The following is a 16,695-nucleotide window of genomic DNA, read 5'->3' as shown; positions in this document are numbered from 1 at the left end:
CTAAATTGACTTTTTTCAAAATGTGGGGTGAACACAGACTTTTTCATCAAATTCTAAAATAATAAATCTAGGAGGCATTTAAAAGTACGAAAAGGAGCACTAATTTTTTTAGTCAAAGAAATTACTAATTTGCATAGACAATAAAACTAGAAGCACATTTTCCCTAAGAAGTAGCACCTTTATTAAAAGTATGACTTGCTCCCAAAGGCAAACCATATAAAATATCTTCCCCAAAGGTGTAGATAAATTCAGAGATGAGTTCATGATTGCCTGTTAATGGCAAGCAGGGGAGCTATCTCCGTCACTAAGAAGTAGCAATGCAAACTTTCTTCAGCTTTGATTCACTCTCTATTAGAAGAGTGGACTAGATGGAACCACAAGTCTGAACCAATTTGCAAATTACTACAAGTTTTTTAGAACATTAGAGTTATATGGAACCTCAAGATCATCTAACACAGCTTTTCTCAACAAGTGGTTATTAAATTCCCATGGATTTATAAAGGTGTTCCAAGATACTTGGAAATTACAAGTGAAATTTAAATAAACATCATTATCGATTTCTAAAAACTAAAAAAAAATTATTTTAATATCCTACTTTAAAAATAGAATGTTCTGAGGGCCTTTCATCCAATATATGTAGGATTAGTGGAAACCCACTGAGAGAGCTCATAATTCACTCAGTTAAACCCCATATCATTGTGTGGTTTTGAACATTACACAATTTCAAATTATTTTTATTTTCAGTCATATGTATCAATATACTGCTTAATCTGCATACGTTGGTTAAAGAGGAGAAGCTCAGGAAACACTGATTATGTTAATGAACACAAAGGAGTAATTTTACACATGCCTAAATATGCTGTTTGCTAGATGTGAAAGTTAAATTCATTCCCTACCCTCAGGCATTAAATTATAAGACTACATAAAATGCAACAATATGTTGCTAGAGCATCGAAAAAAAATGTTTAAAAGGTAAAAATTTAGTGATTGTAATCCAATTTGGCTTTTCATATATGAGGGGGGAAAACATATTCTCTTTCAAGAGCATGTGCTGTGAGCCATCCTGCTATAGGGAATAGCATGGGAGCCTGGGGAGTGATACCCCTTGTTCTGCAGGCTACAAGGGGGTCCTGTGTGTGTGGCAGGGCTCCGTGGAATTTCTTGTTTGTTCACCTTTGGTTGCTTGACAAGCCTTCCCAGAATTAAATAGCCTAACCTTTTGTCTTAGTATGGCTTTGGGAAATTCCCTGGAGTTTCTCAAAGGACATGTTAAAATACATCAAAATTAACTGGTTTATTTAAAAGGCATTGTCAGTACTAAAGGTGTTTTTGATGCATGTTCCTGGTATGGGTTAGCTCCATTTAATTTTGTTATTAATCTTTCTTGTTAGTGATGTGTGCATTAACCCATTGTGGCTGTGGTCATGCTCTTGTACGTGTGGAATGAAGTTATTATGTTGGATTTCTATCTACATTCCCCCAGGGAGACGGTGGGTCCAAGTGCAGTAGTGTTTACAACTAATTGATCACAACCAGTTACAGATTTCTTTGTTTCTCCCCACTCCCACAGTTTCACTTGATTTACCAAGAACATGTTCTTTCCTTAGTAATGATAAGAATGATATAGCGTGTTTTGGTTAGCTTGAGTAGTATCATTTAATTTTTCACTTTGTTCCTTGTACTGTTCCCAGAGTCAATTGGCAACAAAACAGAAAGTTTTACTATAGAGATGAATAGGTAAAATAGTAGAGATATATAAAAAGGTTTTGATATTAATAGACTTTGTTTAGATTAAAGTATACTTGTTTTTAATAGTAGTGCAAAATATAATAAAACATTATAATTAAGTTTCATTATAAAAAATCATATTATAGACATTCTGATTTTGGTTAAGAATTAGAATAGTTAATATAAAACATAAAACATTAAATTGTTAAATATAGGTAAGATTTAATAGAAATTTAGAATATAAGTTTATGTGTAAGTTTAAAAAGTTAAGAATTGTGATTCAGACAAAAAGTCTGACGTTTTAAAGCCAAGCATGCTGCTATTGTATAGTTTCCTGGCCACAAGCCACAGGCTTTGGGGTGAACTATTAATGCATGAGTGGGTGCTTTTATCACAGCATGAGTGCTTTGGAACATTCTGATTTTTCTTTTTCTATAGAGATGAAATTAAAAAAATGTTTTGATTGAAAGATGAATCATTATGTAAAAGATTAAGTAAAAACATATAAATAAAGCAAGATTCTTGTGGTTGTTGTCCACACTTGCACTAGACATCTGTGGTCCGTCTCTTCCTTTTCACCGAATCCACACCACCTATTCAGGTCCAACAAATCCTGCAGAGCTGGTCTCCGGCAAGCATGTTATAGAGAATTTCCTGCAAACAGCAGCCTAAAACCTTCTCATCACATAGAGCAAAAATTATAAAAATAAACTACTATATCTTTTTAATCCTAAAATGTAGGAATTTCAAAATTTACATATTTAAAGTAGATTTTGAGGGCTGGCGGCTAGCTCAGTTGGTTAGAGCATGGTGTTAAAACACCAAGGTCAAGGGTTCGGATCCCCTTACCGCCCAGCCGCAGCCAAAAATAAAAGTAGATTTTGACTTGTTTTTAATGCTGGAAAACATTTAAATACATTTGGCTCCTCTCCTTCTTCCCAAAAGAAGTATAATATTTCAGAGTGTCATCATCAAGGTGGCAGAATAGAAAATGCCAATGTCTCCCCTTCCCATAAGTAATCAATTTACAATTATTAAAAGGCAAAGACTGACAACCTGGAAGCGCTAAAGCTGGGGGAGGAGGAGGAGAGACTTGCAGAGTTTGTGAAGGTGCAAGAGGCAATGGTGAGAGGGTGTAGGGACTGCACCTGTTGCTCTGAGCCCGCCTGGTATGGAGGCAGGGACTAGCTATTACACAAGCTGATAAAGCTGCAGTGGCACCCTTCATGTAAACCTGCTTAGAGTCTGCAAAGGGAAAGGGGGCTTCAGAGCACATCATACCAGCCGACAAGCCATAAAGACCACTGGCAGGATTCCCCCTGGCCCACATAGGAGCAGACAGCCACAACTGACTGGAGAAGAGCTGCCCAGAGGCCAGCATCAACAGAAAGACACAAAGATCGAGGTAGAACAGAGAAATATGTTGCCATCAAATGAAACAAACAAAGCACCAGCAATGGATGCAGAAGAACAGCAGATCTATGAAATGTCTGACAGAAAATTCAGAATAACCCTCTTAAGGATGTTCACAGAGTCACAAGAAAATATGGATAGAAGATCAAATCACATCTGGATAATAATTCAGGAGCAGAAAGAGAAACTTGACAAAGACATAGAATCAATTTTAAAAAATAGAAATTCTAGAAATAAATACATTATCTGACCTGAAAAACTCGATAGAAAACTCCAACAGCAGACTTAATCAAAGAGAGGAGCGAATCAGTGAGCTCAAAGATAAAACACAAGAAATTATCCAATCAGAGGAGCAAAAAGAAAAAGAAAAAGATGAACCAGAAATACAGCAAATTTGGGGCTCCCTCAAGCAAAATAACCTCTGTATAATTGGCATACTCAAAGGAGAAGAAAAGGAAGAAAAGGAAGAGATAAACAAAGAAAATATTTTCAAGAAAATAATGGCTGAAAATATCCCAACTATGGAGATTCTAAGTTGACAGCATCCAAGTACAGGGAGCTCAGAAGTCACCAGTGAAATTTAATCCAAGGAGGAAAACCCCAAGTTACATCATAATGAAATTATCAAAAACCAAAGACAAAGAGAGAATACTGAAAGCAGCAAGAGAAAAGAAACACATAACATTCAACAGAACCCCAATACATCTCTCAGCAGATTTCTCAATAGAAACTCTACAGGCCAGAAGAGAACGGGATGATATATTCAGAGTGCTGAAAAGACTGTCAGCCAAGAATTCTGTATGCGGCAAAACTAACCTTCACATATGAAAGAGAAATAAAGGCTCTCCAGACAAACAAAAACTAAGGGAATTCATCAACATGAGACCTGTCTTACAAGAAATGCTAAGGGGAGTTCTTCAAATAAAACTAGAAATTGACAACAAAAGGGACACTAGATATTGTACAAATACATGGAAATTAAACAGTATGCTCCTAAACAATAAATGGGTCAAAGAAGAAACCAAGAAGGAAAATTTAAAATTTCTGGAGGAAAATGGAAACAACATACCAGAACCTATAGGACATAGTGAAAGCAGTTCTAAGGAAGTTTATAGCAATAAATGCCTACATCAAAAAAGAAGAAAAACTCCAAATAACCTAACGTTACACCTCAAAGAATTGGAAAAACAAGAACAAACCAAACCCAAAGTCAGTAGGAGACAAATAACAAAGAACAGAGCAGAAATAAATGAATTAGAGATTTAAAATAGCATGAAAGATCGGTGAAACAAAGAATTGGTTTTTTGAAAAGATAAAATCGATAAACTTTTAGTTAGACTACTGAAGAAAAAAGAGAGAAGACTCAAATAAGACTACTAAACTATATGTGAAAAAACTGGAATGCCTAGAAGGAATGGATAAATTCCTGGACACATACAACTTACCAAAGTTGAATCATGAAAAACTAGGAAACCTAAACAGATCAATAATGAGTAATGAGATTGAAGCAGTAATAAAAAATCTTGCCACAAAGAAAGCCCCAGGACCAGATGGCTTCACTGTTGAATTCTACCAAACATCCAAAAAAGAACTAATACCAATTCTTGTCAAACTTCTCCAAAAAATTGAAGAGGAGGGAATATTTCCAAATTCTTTTTATGAAGCCAGCATTACCCCTATACTGAAACTGGAAAAAGACACAACAAAAACAGAAAACTATAGACCAATATCCCTAATGAACACATACATGAGGAACCTCAACTAAATACTAGCAAACAGAATGCAGCAATGCATTAAAAACATCATACTCCATGAACAAGTAGGATTCATCCCAGGGATGCAAGGATGGTTCAACATACAGAAATCTATAAATGTGATACATCACATTTAGAATGAAGGAAAACCCATATGATCATCTCAACAGATGCAGAAAAAGCATTTGATAAAATCCAACATTCCTTCATGATAAAAACACTCAACAAATAATGTACGTCAAAACAATAAAGGCTATATATAACAAACCTGCAAATAATTCATATTGAATGGACAAAAATCGGAGGCTTTTTCTCTAAGACTTCCACAAAACAAGAATGCCCACTTCCCTCTCTCTTATTCAACACAGTACTAGAAGCTCTAGCCAGCAAAATAAGGCAAGAAAAAGCAATAAAGGGCAGTCAAATCAGAAGAGAGGAAGTCAAACTATCCTTATTTGAAGATGACACGACTCCATAAATAGAAAACCCTAAAGACACCACCAAAAAATGCCTGAAACTAATAAATGAATTCAGTATAGTGGCAAGAGACAAAATCAACACACAAAAATCAACAGCCTTCCTATACACCAACAACAAAATAGCTGAAGAAATCAAGAAAGTAATCCCATTCACAATAGCTACCAAAAAAATGAAATACCAAGGAGTAAATTTAACAAAGGAAATGAAAGACCTCTACAAACAAAACTATAAAACCTTGGTTAAAAAAAAATATAAGAGGACACAAATGGAAAGATATCCCATGTTCATGGGTTGGAAGAATTAACATCATCAAAATGTTCATACTACCCAAAGCAATCTACACTTTCAACACAATCCCTATCAAAATACCAATGACATTCTTCAAAGAAATAGAAAATATGACCTTAAAATTTGTATGGAACCACAAAAAATCCCGTATAGTTAAAGCAATCTTGAACAAAAAGAACAAGTTGGAGGCATCACACTTCTTGACTTCAAAATATCCTGTAATGCTATAGGAACCCAAACAGCATGGTACTGGCATAAAAACAGACAAATTGATGAATGGAATAGAATAGAGAGCCCCCAAATAAACCCACACACTTACAGCCAACTAAATTTTGACAAAGGTGCCAAAAAATATACAAGGGAGAAAGGACAGCCTCTTCAACAAACAGTGCTGGGAAAACTGGGTATCCACATGCAGAAGATTGAAAATAGACCCCCATCTCTCACCATACACAAAAATCAACTCAAAATGGGTCAAAGGCCTAAATTTAAGACCTGAATCTATGAAACTACTAGAAAAAAATATAGAGGAAATGCTACATGCAATGGGACTGGGCAGCGCTTTTTTGAGCAAGATTACAAAGGCACAGGCACCTGAAGTAAAAATACATAAATGGGACTACATCAAAGTAAAAAGCTTCTGCACAGCAAAGAACACTGTCAACAAAGTGAAGAGACAACCTACAGAATAGGAGGAAGTATTTGCAAACTACACATCAGACAAGGGCTAATAGCCAGAATATATAAGGAATTCAGACTCAACAGCAAAAAACCAAATAACCCAATTTAAAAACAAAGGACCTGAACAGACATTTCTTAAAAGAAGACATACAAATGGCCAGCAGGCACATGAAAAAATGCTCAACATCACTAATCATCAGGGAAATGCAAATTAAAACCGCGAGATATCATCTCAATCCAGTTAGAACGGCTATTGTCAACAAGACAAAAAACAAATTCTTTTTTATTTATTTATCTGCGAGGATACAGAGAAAAAGGAACTCTCCTATATTGCTGGTGGGAGTGTAAGTGGGTACAGCCACTGCGGAAAACAGTACGGAAGTTCTTTCGAGAACGAGAAATAGATCTACCCTATGACCCAGCTATCTCGCTACTTGGTATATACTCAAAGGAAATTAAATCAATATATCAAAAAGACACCTGCACTCCCATGTTCATTGCAGCACTATTCACAACAGCCAAGGGATGGAATCAACCTAAATGTCCATCAATGGATGGACGGACAAAAAACTGTGGTACATATACACAATGGAATACTACTCAGCTGTTAAAAAAAAAAAATGATATCCTATCATTTGCAGCAACATGGATGGAACTGGAAACCATCATGTTAAATGAAGTAAGTCACAGAAAGATAAATATGGTATGATATCACTCATGTGGAATCTAAAAACAACAACAAAACAGTGGTTCTCATAGACGTAGAGAATAGAGTAATAGTTACTAGAGGCAAGGGGTAGAGGTGGGGGGTGAGGAGAAATGTTGAACTAATGGGTACAAAACTACTCTATGTACCATAAGTGAATCATTGTGCAGTATATGCATGTATTGAAACAACACACTGTACCCCACAAATATGTACAAAATAAATGTTAAAAGAATATAAAAAATATATATTTTGTTTTTGAATTTCTCAACAAAACATGCCTTTTCTACACAACCAATTTAAAGTAAATTAAACAGCATTTACTGAATGATCAACTGTAGATAATTTTTCTTGTGTAGCATGAATATCAAAGAGTATATTAATGTACTTATCTAAAATAAATACTTGGGGCTCAAAATCAAGTCATTAACACATGCCATGGAATGACAGAATTAGTTTTTAGATCCCTGAGGAGTTCAAAAGATTACACATTATTATGAGAGAGTTGTGAGTCAGAGATTGGGGAACACTAATCTATTCTAATCTCTTTAATATGTAAATGAGGAAAGGACCCAAATAGGTTAAAAAATGGGCCAAGGTCAAATGCTCAGCAACCAGAAATGGTAGGACAAGAACCCGGGTCTCAACTCTAAGTGAGATGCTCCTTGAGCCTCATTAGTACTTCTGACTCATCTACAGTATAATGCTTCACCTTCCCCCAGTCTGATGATGTAGGACACTCTCCTGTAACTTCTTCCTTGCTTATTTTTGCCGGGTCCTGTCCCCTGACTTCCCTGAACCCTTTTCAGACTGAATTCTACAGGTCATTTGATGCACTGGTCCCTGTCAGCCACGGACTGTGTCAGCATCCACCTATCTTATACTTGCTGATGAATCCTTACAATTCAAGTTTTTGTAAACCACAAAGGTAATCCATGCTTAGAGACTGACATTTCCGATGAGATTTTTCGAGCAATACATTGCAGCAAAAGGGAGATTAAGAGGAAAAAAGTACAATTTTTGATCTAAACAGGGATAGAGTTGAGAAGGCACAGTCAGCGTGGAGAATGCCTGAAGAAAGCAGGATTTTCTAGGGAAGAGAGATTAGTTCAGAGTGATTACTGCAGCAGAATGAAACATACACAGTACACTCAAACGAAGATGTCCAGTTTCTAGCCTTTCAGCCTTTGAGGGCTTTCCCATTTATGATATGAGGACACCTAGAGGTAAAAAGTAGTAATTATTAGGCAATGACTGGATTCTATGAGAAGCATGTTTTCTAGCCTCATTCTCTTAAAAATGTTTTTCAAGAGGTGCCTGTTACGATGAAAAGAGAAAATGTCATGTTTTATGCCAAAAACAAACCCACAATGTAAAAGGGGCACAAAAACCAACCTAGAGAGCTCCCAATGTCCAAAACTGGAGCAGTCTGAGCAAGAAAACAAATTAGTATTGGATTATAACCCAAAACATAAAATAAATGTCCTTGAGTCCATAATGATATAAACAAACACATTAATTAATATATGGGGGAGAAGAGACAAATTAACACGCAGTAGAATTTCAAATAACTTACATAGATACTCTGCCCTCATGGATACGGAACACAACTCCCTACTCCTTCCATGTGGGCTGGGCACAGTACAGAAAGGGAAGGGGGAAGAGGTGACCAGGGGTCAATACCAACAGTCATAAATCATGTTGACAGTATGTACCCTTGATATAACATGATGAAAATGGCACTTTATCTGTGATCTTCCTCCCAAAACCCATAACCCCAGCCTCAGCAGAGGAAAAAACATCAGACAAATTCCAATAGAGGGTTTCTTATAATACACCTGACTAATACTCCTAAGACTGTCAGGGTCATCAAAAACAAGGCAAGTCTGAAAAACTGTCACAGCCAAGAGGAGCCTAAGGAAGCATAACAATTAAATCTAAGTATCCTGGATGGATCCTGGAAAGTAAAAGGACATTAGGTAAAAACTAAGGAACCCAAACAAAGTATAGACTTTATTACTAAAATTAATAAGTGTATCAATACTGGTTCATTACATGTAACAAATGTACTATACTAAGATATTAATAATAGGGGAAACTGTGCAGGGATATATAAAAACTACCTTTTTCTCAATTTTTCCATAAATTTAAAGCTGTTCTTTAAACAAAGTCTATTTTACAAGATAAAATAGTCCTATTTTATCTTCTTACCTCCTAGTTACTTGTCAACACAAGCCACACGGGCAATTTAATAAAGAAGAAAGAAAATAGGAGAGAAAGGGAAGGCAAGGCTCAGTCTAGAAACAAGGTCAGTTCAAGGGCAAAATGGCTGTGAAATCAAGGAAAAGTTCCTGAGTTCAGTCTGTTGTTATTCTGAGAATAAGTTCATCTGCCAAGGGTCTAAAAAAGAGTGGAAAGCTAAAGAATCTATGAAAAGTGATTATATTTCAAGACCTATAGGATCCAAATATCCAATGTGGCAGGTAGTTCTCTTTTCTCACTATTAGAAATATGTCCAATTATTAATTTTTTTTTCTTGGCAGCTGGCCAGTACAGGGATCTGAACCCTTGACCTGGTGTTACAACACCATGCTCTATTGACTATTAATCTAATAAAAATCAAATATTAAATCAATTAAAATCTCAAACTAAATAAAAAGAAACCTTAGTACTACCCTGCAGGGTAATTCTGAATTACATCTAAAATAATTCTGAAAGGATATGATCTTTCTTTCAAAGGCTACTGGAAGGCCCTAAGCCTGTTTACTGTGCATAAGGAAAGTTAAGATATCAATATGGGCATACAAATAATTTATTTGACAAACTTCCTTCTGTAATAGTTTCATTTTCCAAGAATAATTCTGAAATGTTGCCCTCTTGCAGAGCAAATAATTTTAATTTTTTTAAAACAGAAATAACAGTAGAGGATCCTTCTTCGTAAACTACATCTCCATTTCCTTAAGAAAATAGCCAGGGTTTTCACTTCACAGAAACAGCTTTGCATTCTCCAATTATCTCCAACTTGAAGCTTACAGAGTAAACTTAAAGGGGGGAGGGGAAAGTTTACTGAAACAGCTGTAAACACAAACTAAAGTAATCAAAGCAGTATTTGGAGGCCTGAAGTTTGGTTGCTCTTTACCCCTTTAGACAATCAACTGCCTCCCAGCAGGGTAGGAACCTACACTATTCCAATAATTTACATAAGAAATTAGCAACCAAAATTTACATCTGAAAGGTAACCCCTGGCAGCCCATCAGGTGTTAAGTATCTGCTTATCTAAATTGCCTCTAAAAATAGCTTTACCTTCCTTTAAGCCTTAGGTAAATAGGAGATTTCCCATGAAGGGAAGGTGGTATGCCGAAACAAGCCCGGCTGTGATATTGCCCTCTTTCAGGGCCATTTTATAAGGAAAATTTCAGGGCCGTTTTCCCATTGAGTAAGAGGACCCTTACAACTATCTTAGAATAAGCCAAACGGAAAGAGCTATGTACAAACCATAAACTATCAAATTATAAGCTGCTTTTTGTTTCAAATGCCCACCCCTTCAGTTGAATTACAAGGGTAAAACTAATAATGGACATTGATTATAAGAACCTAAAGTAGCTGATGGAGGAATCGAAATGTAGGACTAGTGTTTTCAGGTCATCTTGGAATTTGACTCTTGTGTGTGGGTGGGATAGCTCTTTGTTTACAGAAAAATTACACCTCCTTTATCTTTAAAATAACTATTACCCTTCCTGTACGTCTCATGTTTTAATGTTTAGGAAACATTTGCTATCTTCAGATCACTGAGTTTATATCTGGGTGGGTACTAAACAGCCTTCCATATCTGGTTTTAAATGATACCAGTGTCAGATACCCCAAAAGGCAAACTAAAAACATTCCTAGGGCACAGGAAAACAAGAGAATCTCTTCCCCAATTTTTAGTATAAAATACAATATCTCAAAATTATCCTCTAAAGCTTTTACTCTGGTTCTATTTAAAACTCATGTATAACAAGATTTTCAATGAGAATCCAACAATATTTTAAGCACTATTTCAGCTTCTAGTTTGTTACTTGATAAACATGAGTTGACTGCTCAATTAAATAAAAGGCATGAAAATGTATATAAAGTAAGTAAGCAGAAGCATAATGCTAGCCACCTCCCACACCTCTACAGGTTTAAAGGCCTGTATTACATCAATAACGAATAAATCTATATATATTATGCCAAGTCTGGGCAAAAACCAATTGTGAGTGGAAGCAAATTCAGAAGGCTCAACTCAAAAAACCAGTAGTGCTAATTGCTAGAGACCACTTGTAGTGAATCGCGCACAGATTAGCTACTAGGAGTATTATTCAGGTCTCTTCATTGCCAGGTAGGGGATTTTGACCCCTTTACTGTTTATCAGATTCTCAAAACAAAACAAAACAAAAGGCAAGAGAAAATAAAACTCCAAAACAGTGCAAACTATTTATCTGGCTTTTCATTTTTTTTTTTTTTTTGTCTTTTTCGTGACCGGCACTCAGCCAGTGAGTGCACCGGCCATTCCCATATAGGATCCAAACCCGCGGCGGGAGCGTCGCGCGCTCCCAACGCCGCACGCTCCCGAGTGCGCCACGGGCTCGGCCCTGGCTTTTCATTTTTGAATCTCTAGTTTATCCCAAACTATTGGCACTTCCAGCTTTGTGAGGAGAATGTCCTGAAATTTTATCCCCTTTTTCTCCTCCCCCATCCCCCATGCCCCAAGATTTTCATGCACTAAAATCATCCCAGGTTCAAGTCAGTCTGGGTATAAAAATTGTACTCTGGCTAATTAGGATAAAGTAGAACTCACAAACTAATTAGGCTAGGATGGCCCGAAAATAGCACTGCAAACCACTAAATGGAGGGGAGAGAGCATAACTTAAGTTGTGATATCACCAAAACCGTGAAAAACCGAAAATGCTTTACACTAGGGTTTTCTTATTAAAAGTGTGGTTAAAACCTTGATGGAAGAGGAGATTGACACTAATAAATGAAATGGGATTATCAAAATATTTACATTTTAATCCTGTATACTGACTGGATGAGTGTTCAAAATAAATGTAAAAGGCAAATATAAAACTTCTGATATTGCTATTATTGTTTAGGGGGTGTTAAATAGAAAGAAGTAGGAAGAGGCAGCATTCTTGCAGGAAGAGCACGGAGTACCAGAAGCGTATTAGTCTTGACCTGGATCTAGACTTGCCTTTGCCACAGACCATCTCAGAGAAGTCATTCAACTGCGAATCTCAGTCTCTTCATCTATAATGCAATGATAATACTGGTCTTTCTTATAGACACCTGCTGTGAATCATAGGAGATAATGTGAAAGCATAATCACTCCTCATTCCTTTCCATAATTACTGGTTTCCAGCCTTGAGCACTGCATGTAATGATCGGAAATGGGCCAGACAATATTAGAGGAAAAATAGCACCCCCCCAACAAAAAACAAAAACAGAAACCCCAAAACTAAAAAACAAGAAACTAAAACCCACCATCTGTAGTGCAAGATCCTTCTGGGGCAGGTTTTTGTGAATAGGGAATTGGTGGGCTGTTAGAATCAGACATTTCTTCATCATCTTCGTCATCTTCCATTTCATTAACTGTTAGATTGTTAGAAAAATCCAGACTTCCATTTTGAGTGTAGCGGTGTACCAAATCTTTCTCTAGATCCTCCACCTTGGGTTTGACATCTAGATAAGCAAATAAGTCATAGCAAACTTAATAAAGAGATGCTTATGGAAAAATAATCCGAAGAAAAATTCATAGTTCTAAAAGACATAGTTGGGAGGAGATTCAATCAAGATTGCAGAATAGACAGTCCCCAGTGTCACTCTCTCACACAAATCAACCAAATTTACAACTATAAAAATGTAACATCAGCCAAGCTGGGGCTGCTGGAGCTCAGGGGAAGAGGAGGAGAGACCTATGGAGTTCATGAAGGCAGGAGAAACTACGATAAGAGAAAGAAAAAGCTGCTCTGAGCATTTCGGGATGCAGCTGCTTTAAGGCTCGAGCTGCTGAGCGCATGGAGCAGGAGCCGGCAGAAGCCACAGCTGTGCCCTTCAGATGGAGTTGCTTGGAGGCAGCAGGGGAGAAGACAGCCTTGGCAGCCCCCAGGACCACTAATAGGGTTCCCGAGGACCCATGCTGGAGCAAGGAGCCAGAACAACTGAAAAAGGGGAGCCGCTCAGAGGCCAGTGAGTCATTGTAAGGGACCAACGCATGGGAAGTGTTTGGAGCATGGGTGGTAGAGGAGACGTGCCCACCAGGGGAACACTGGGACACAAAAGGACAGCTGACCTGCCCCCCAATCAGCACAGGACCAGTCAGAGGAGACTGGTCAGGAATGCAGAATTGCACGGGTGCAGTTTGATGAAAAAACTCAGACCCAGACCAAAGATTCTACAGAACACAGATCCACCGGGTCCCTGGAGAGCAGGAAGTACCAATAAGATCAACCATTAAACCCTGAGCTGCACAAAAAGCCTTCCCTAGTGAAACAGCAGCAAAGTAGCAATCTAAACAACCACACAGCTGAAGTACTGGTTCCCACAGGAAGTTCCCCCATGTTAGAAGCAAAGGACAAAAAATTAGTTCCGGCCCAGGCACACCACCAGCACCCTTGGGGCCTGCCTGGGAACTGGAGGCTTGGATCTGGGGACCGGACCCCACTCCCACATCCAAGCAAACTGCACCAGTGTCTTGGGGCCAGCCTGGGGACCTGAAGCATGGAGAAGGGGACTGGACCCCCCTCCCACAACTAGGCACACCATACCAGCACCTTGGGGCCTGCCCAGGGATCTGAGGCAAGGAGAAGGGGACTGGACCTCTCTCCCACAACCAGGCACACCAAGCCAGCTCCTTGGTGCCCACCCACGGTCCTGGGACATGGAGAAGGGGACCGGTCCACCCTCCCACAACCAGGCACACTGAGGCAGCGCCTTGGGGCCCACCCCGGGACCCGGGATATGGAGTCAGGGACCGGATCACCCTCTCACAACCAGGCACAACATGCCAGCACCTTGGAGCCCACCCAGGGACCCAGGTCATGGAGAAGGGGACCAGGCCTCCCTCCCACAACCAGGCACAACATGCCAGCACCTCAGAGCCCACCCAGGGAACTGGGGTATGGAGAAGGGGACTGGACCTCTCTCCCATAACCAGGCACACTGCACCAGTGCCTCAGGGCCTGCCCAGGGATCTGAGGCATGGAGAAAGGGACTGGACCTCTCTCCCACAACCAGGCACACCAAGCCAGCACCTTGGGGCCTGCCCATGGTCCCAGGGCACGGAGAAGGGGACTGGACCTCTCTCCCACAACCAGGCACACCAAGCCAGCGCCTCGTGGCCCACTCACGGTCCTGGGGCATGGAGAAGGGGACCGGACCACCCTTAACCAGGCATACCACGCCAGCACCTTGGGGCCTGCCTGGGGACCCGAGTCAAGGAGAAGGGGAATGGACCTCTCTCCCACAACCAGGCACACCAAGCCAGTGCCTCGGGGCCTGCCCACAGTCCTGGGGCATGGAGAAGGGGACCAGACCACCCTCCCATAACCAGGCACACCATGCCAGCACCTTGGGGCCTGCCTGGGGACCCGAGTCAAGGAGAAGGGGAATGGACTTCTCTCTCACAACCAGGCACACTGCGCCAGTACCTCAGGGCCCGCCCAGGGACCCAGGACATGGAGAAGGGGACTGGACCCCTCTCCCACAACCAGGCACATGGCACCAGCACCTTGGAGTCTGCCCAGGGACCAGAGGCACGGAGAAGGGGACCAAACACACCCACAACAAGGCATACCGCCAGTGCCAAGGAGCATGCCAAAAACATTACCTCCATGTGGGTGGCCCACCACAGCCACCACAATAACCATGGCTGCTGCAAAAGCAGCTAGATGCCACAGCCACCACGCAGATGGTCTGCCAACCACTGGAGTGCATTGACACAATAGTCACCAGCAGAGACAAAGAAAAGAAGAGGATGTCTCTTTCCACAAAACCCATTTCAGAGTAACAGAAGAAGCATCTGCTCTATGATAATATTGGGGGACCTGATCACATCTCTCAGCATTGGACAGATCATCTAGGCAACAAGTTAATAAAGTAACCATTATTCTTTAAGAAGGAGAGAAGAAATCTAGGGCAATTAGAGGGGGGAAGGGGAGAGGTTGGACAAGGGGCATAAAGAATAATTATGATTTGTAACAATATATATGCTAGTAATATTGATTTAATCAACATATGTCAATGTTTAACCTGAAAAATATGTATAATCGATTTTGATTCAATAAATAAAATAAAATAATTTAATAAAAAATAATAAATAAATAAATAAATAAATAAATAAAATATAAAATAAAAAATAAAAGACAGTTGGGGAAAAGGAGACTAGCATTCACTAACATTTAGCCAATTTATTTCAGAGGTCCCAAGATCTGGAATCCCCACTTCTTCTCTTAAAAGGAGTCTAGAAATGTGTGTGATTGACAAACTTACCTGCAGATGAGAAAGGATGCTGGTCAGGGTCCAAGTACAGCTGGGAAAAAATTGGCCGTGGTACCACACTACTACATCTGAGAGAGGCCTCTATGGAGTTGTGGAGAGCTTCCTCAAATCGAGCAGATTTCAGTTGCCCAGCATATGAATTCCCCATGGTCTATACCCACCCACCCCAAAGAAAAAGAGGAAGAAAGGAGAAAATTATAATTAGAGGTTATATGTCTGCAAAGCACATGTACAGCTACTATAAACTATAGCCCTGTATCTTAAGATGTAAACTATATGAACTACCCCATATTTCTTGTTAAGACAACCTGAGTTATGTTGTCATATCACTTGTGCTTTTTGTCTTTACATTCCAAACCCATTTCAAAAAGCCCCTTTAAAGAATCTTATATATAAAAATCAAACAGTAATAAATGCTTTAAGTCAAGGCTCTCCAACCAGTAAATCAAAATTGACCTGTCAATTATGAAGCCCAACCTGATTAACAATGCGGCCACAACTCCTCCTTAAAACTGGTGAGCTACCATAACCCTACCCCAACTCTGTCAGGGGTTTCAGAGTAATTATCTAGTTAACTTTTCTCCCTACTCAAATCTATTACTCTAGGGAGGAAAAAAAGACTGGGAGAAAAATGAAATCTTTATGACAATATATTTAATTAACAAACTCCTGAAAACAAGATCTGAGTCTTTTAAACTCAAAAAACTCATTTATGTACACAGGTACTTTTAAAAGTTCATGGAAAAATAGAATTAAGGATAATACAAATCTTTCCATGAACTTTTCAAAGTCATATTACAGTGAACCCTCCATATCCACAGGTTCCTCATCCATGGATTCAACCAACCATGGATCAAACATATTAGGGAAAAAAAACCAATAAAAAATAACAACACAATGTGAAACATAACAAAAACAATAAAAATAATACAAATAAAAAATATAACAACTATTCATATAGCATTTACATAGTATTAGGTATTATAAGTAATCTAGAAATGATTTAAAGTATACGGGAAGATGTGAGTAGGCTATATGCAAAGATTACACCATTTTATATAAGGGACTTGAGCGTCCTCAGATTTCAGTATCTGTGCAGGTACTGAAACCAATCCCCTGCAGATACCA

At 39.0% G+C, this 16,695-nt stretch overlaps 1 protein-coding gene across 3 annotated transcripts in view; it reads right to left on the bottom strand.

Annotated features, from left to right (window-relative positions):
- The window catches only part of GREB1L (GREB1 like retinoic acid receptor coactivator), a 130,396-nt gene extending 114,681 nt beyond the window's left edge, over window positions 1–15,715 (bottom strand). For all 3 annotated transcript variants that reach the window (XM_063077061.1, XM_063077062.1, XM_063077063.1), the window contains exons 1-2: window positions 15,559–15,715; window positions 12,553–12,750 (exon numbers count right to left, since the gene is read on the bottom strand). In XM_063077061.1, coding sequence (XP_062933131.1) covers window positions 12,553–12,750; window positions 15,559–15,715 — 355 coding nt within the window. The remainder of the gene's footprint in view (window positions 1–12,552; window positions 12,751–15,558) is intronic.
- Window positions 15,716–16,695: the final 980 nt, after the last annotated feature.

The sequence above is a fragment of the Cynocephalus volans genome, chromosome 13, assembly GCF_027409185.1.
Source record: "Cynocephalus volans isolate mCynVol1 chromosome 13, mCynVol1.pri, whole genome shotgun sequence".
Lineage (NCBI taxonomy): Eukaryota > Metazoa > Chordata > Mammalia > Dermoptera > Cynocephalidae > Cynocephalus > Cynocephalus volans.
The sequence above is the reverse complement of the archived record's forward strand: the minus strand, read 5'-3'. Positions and strand labels throughout refer to the sequence as shown.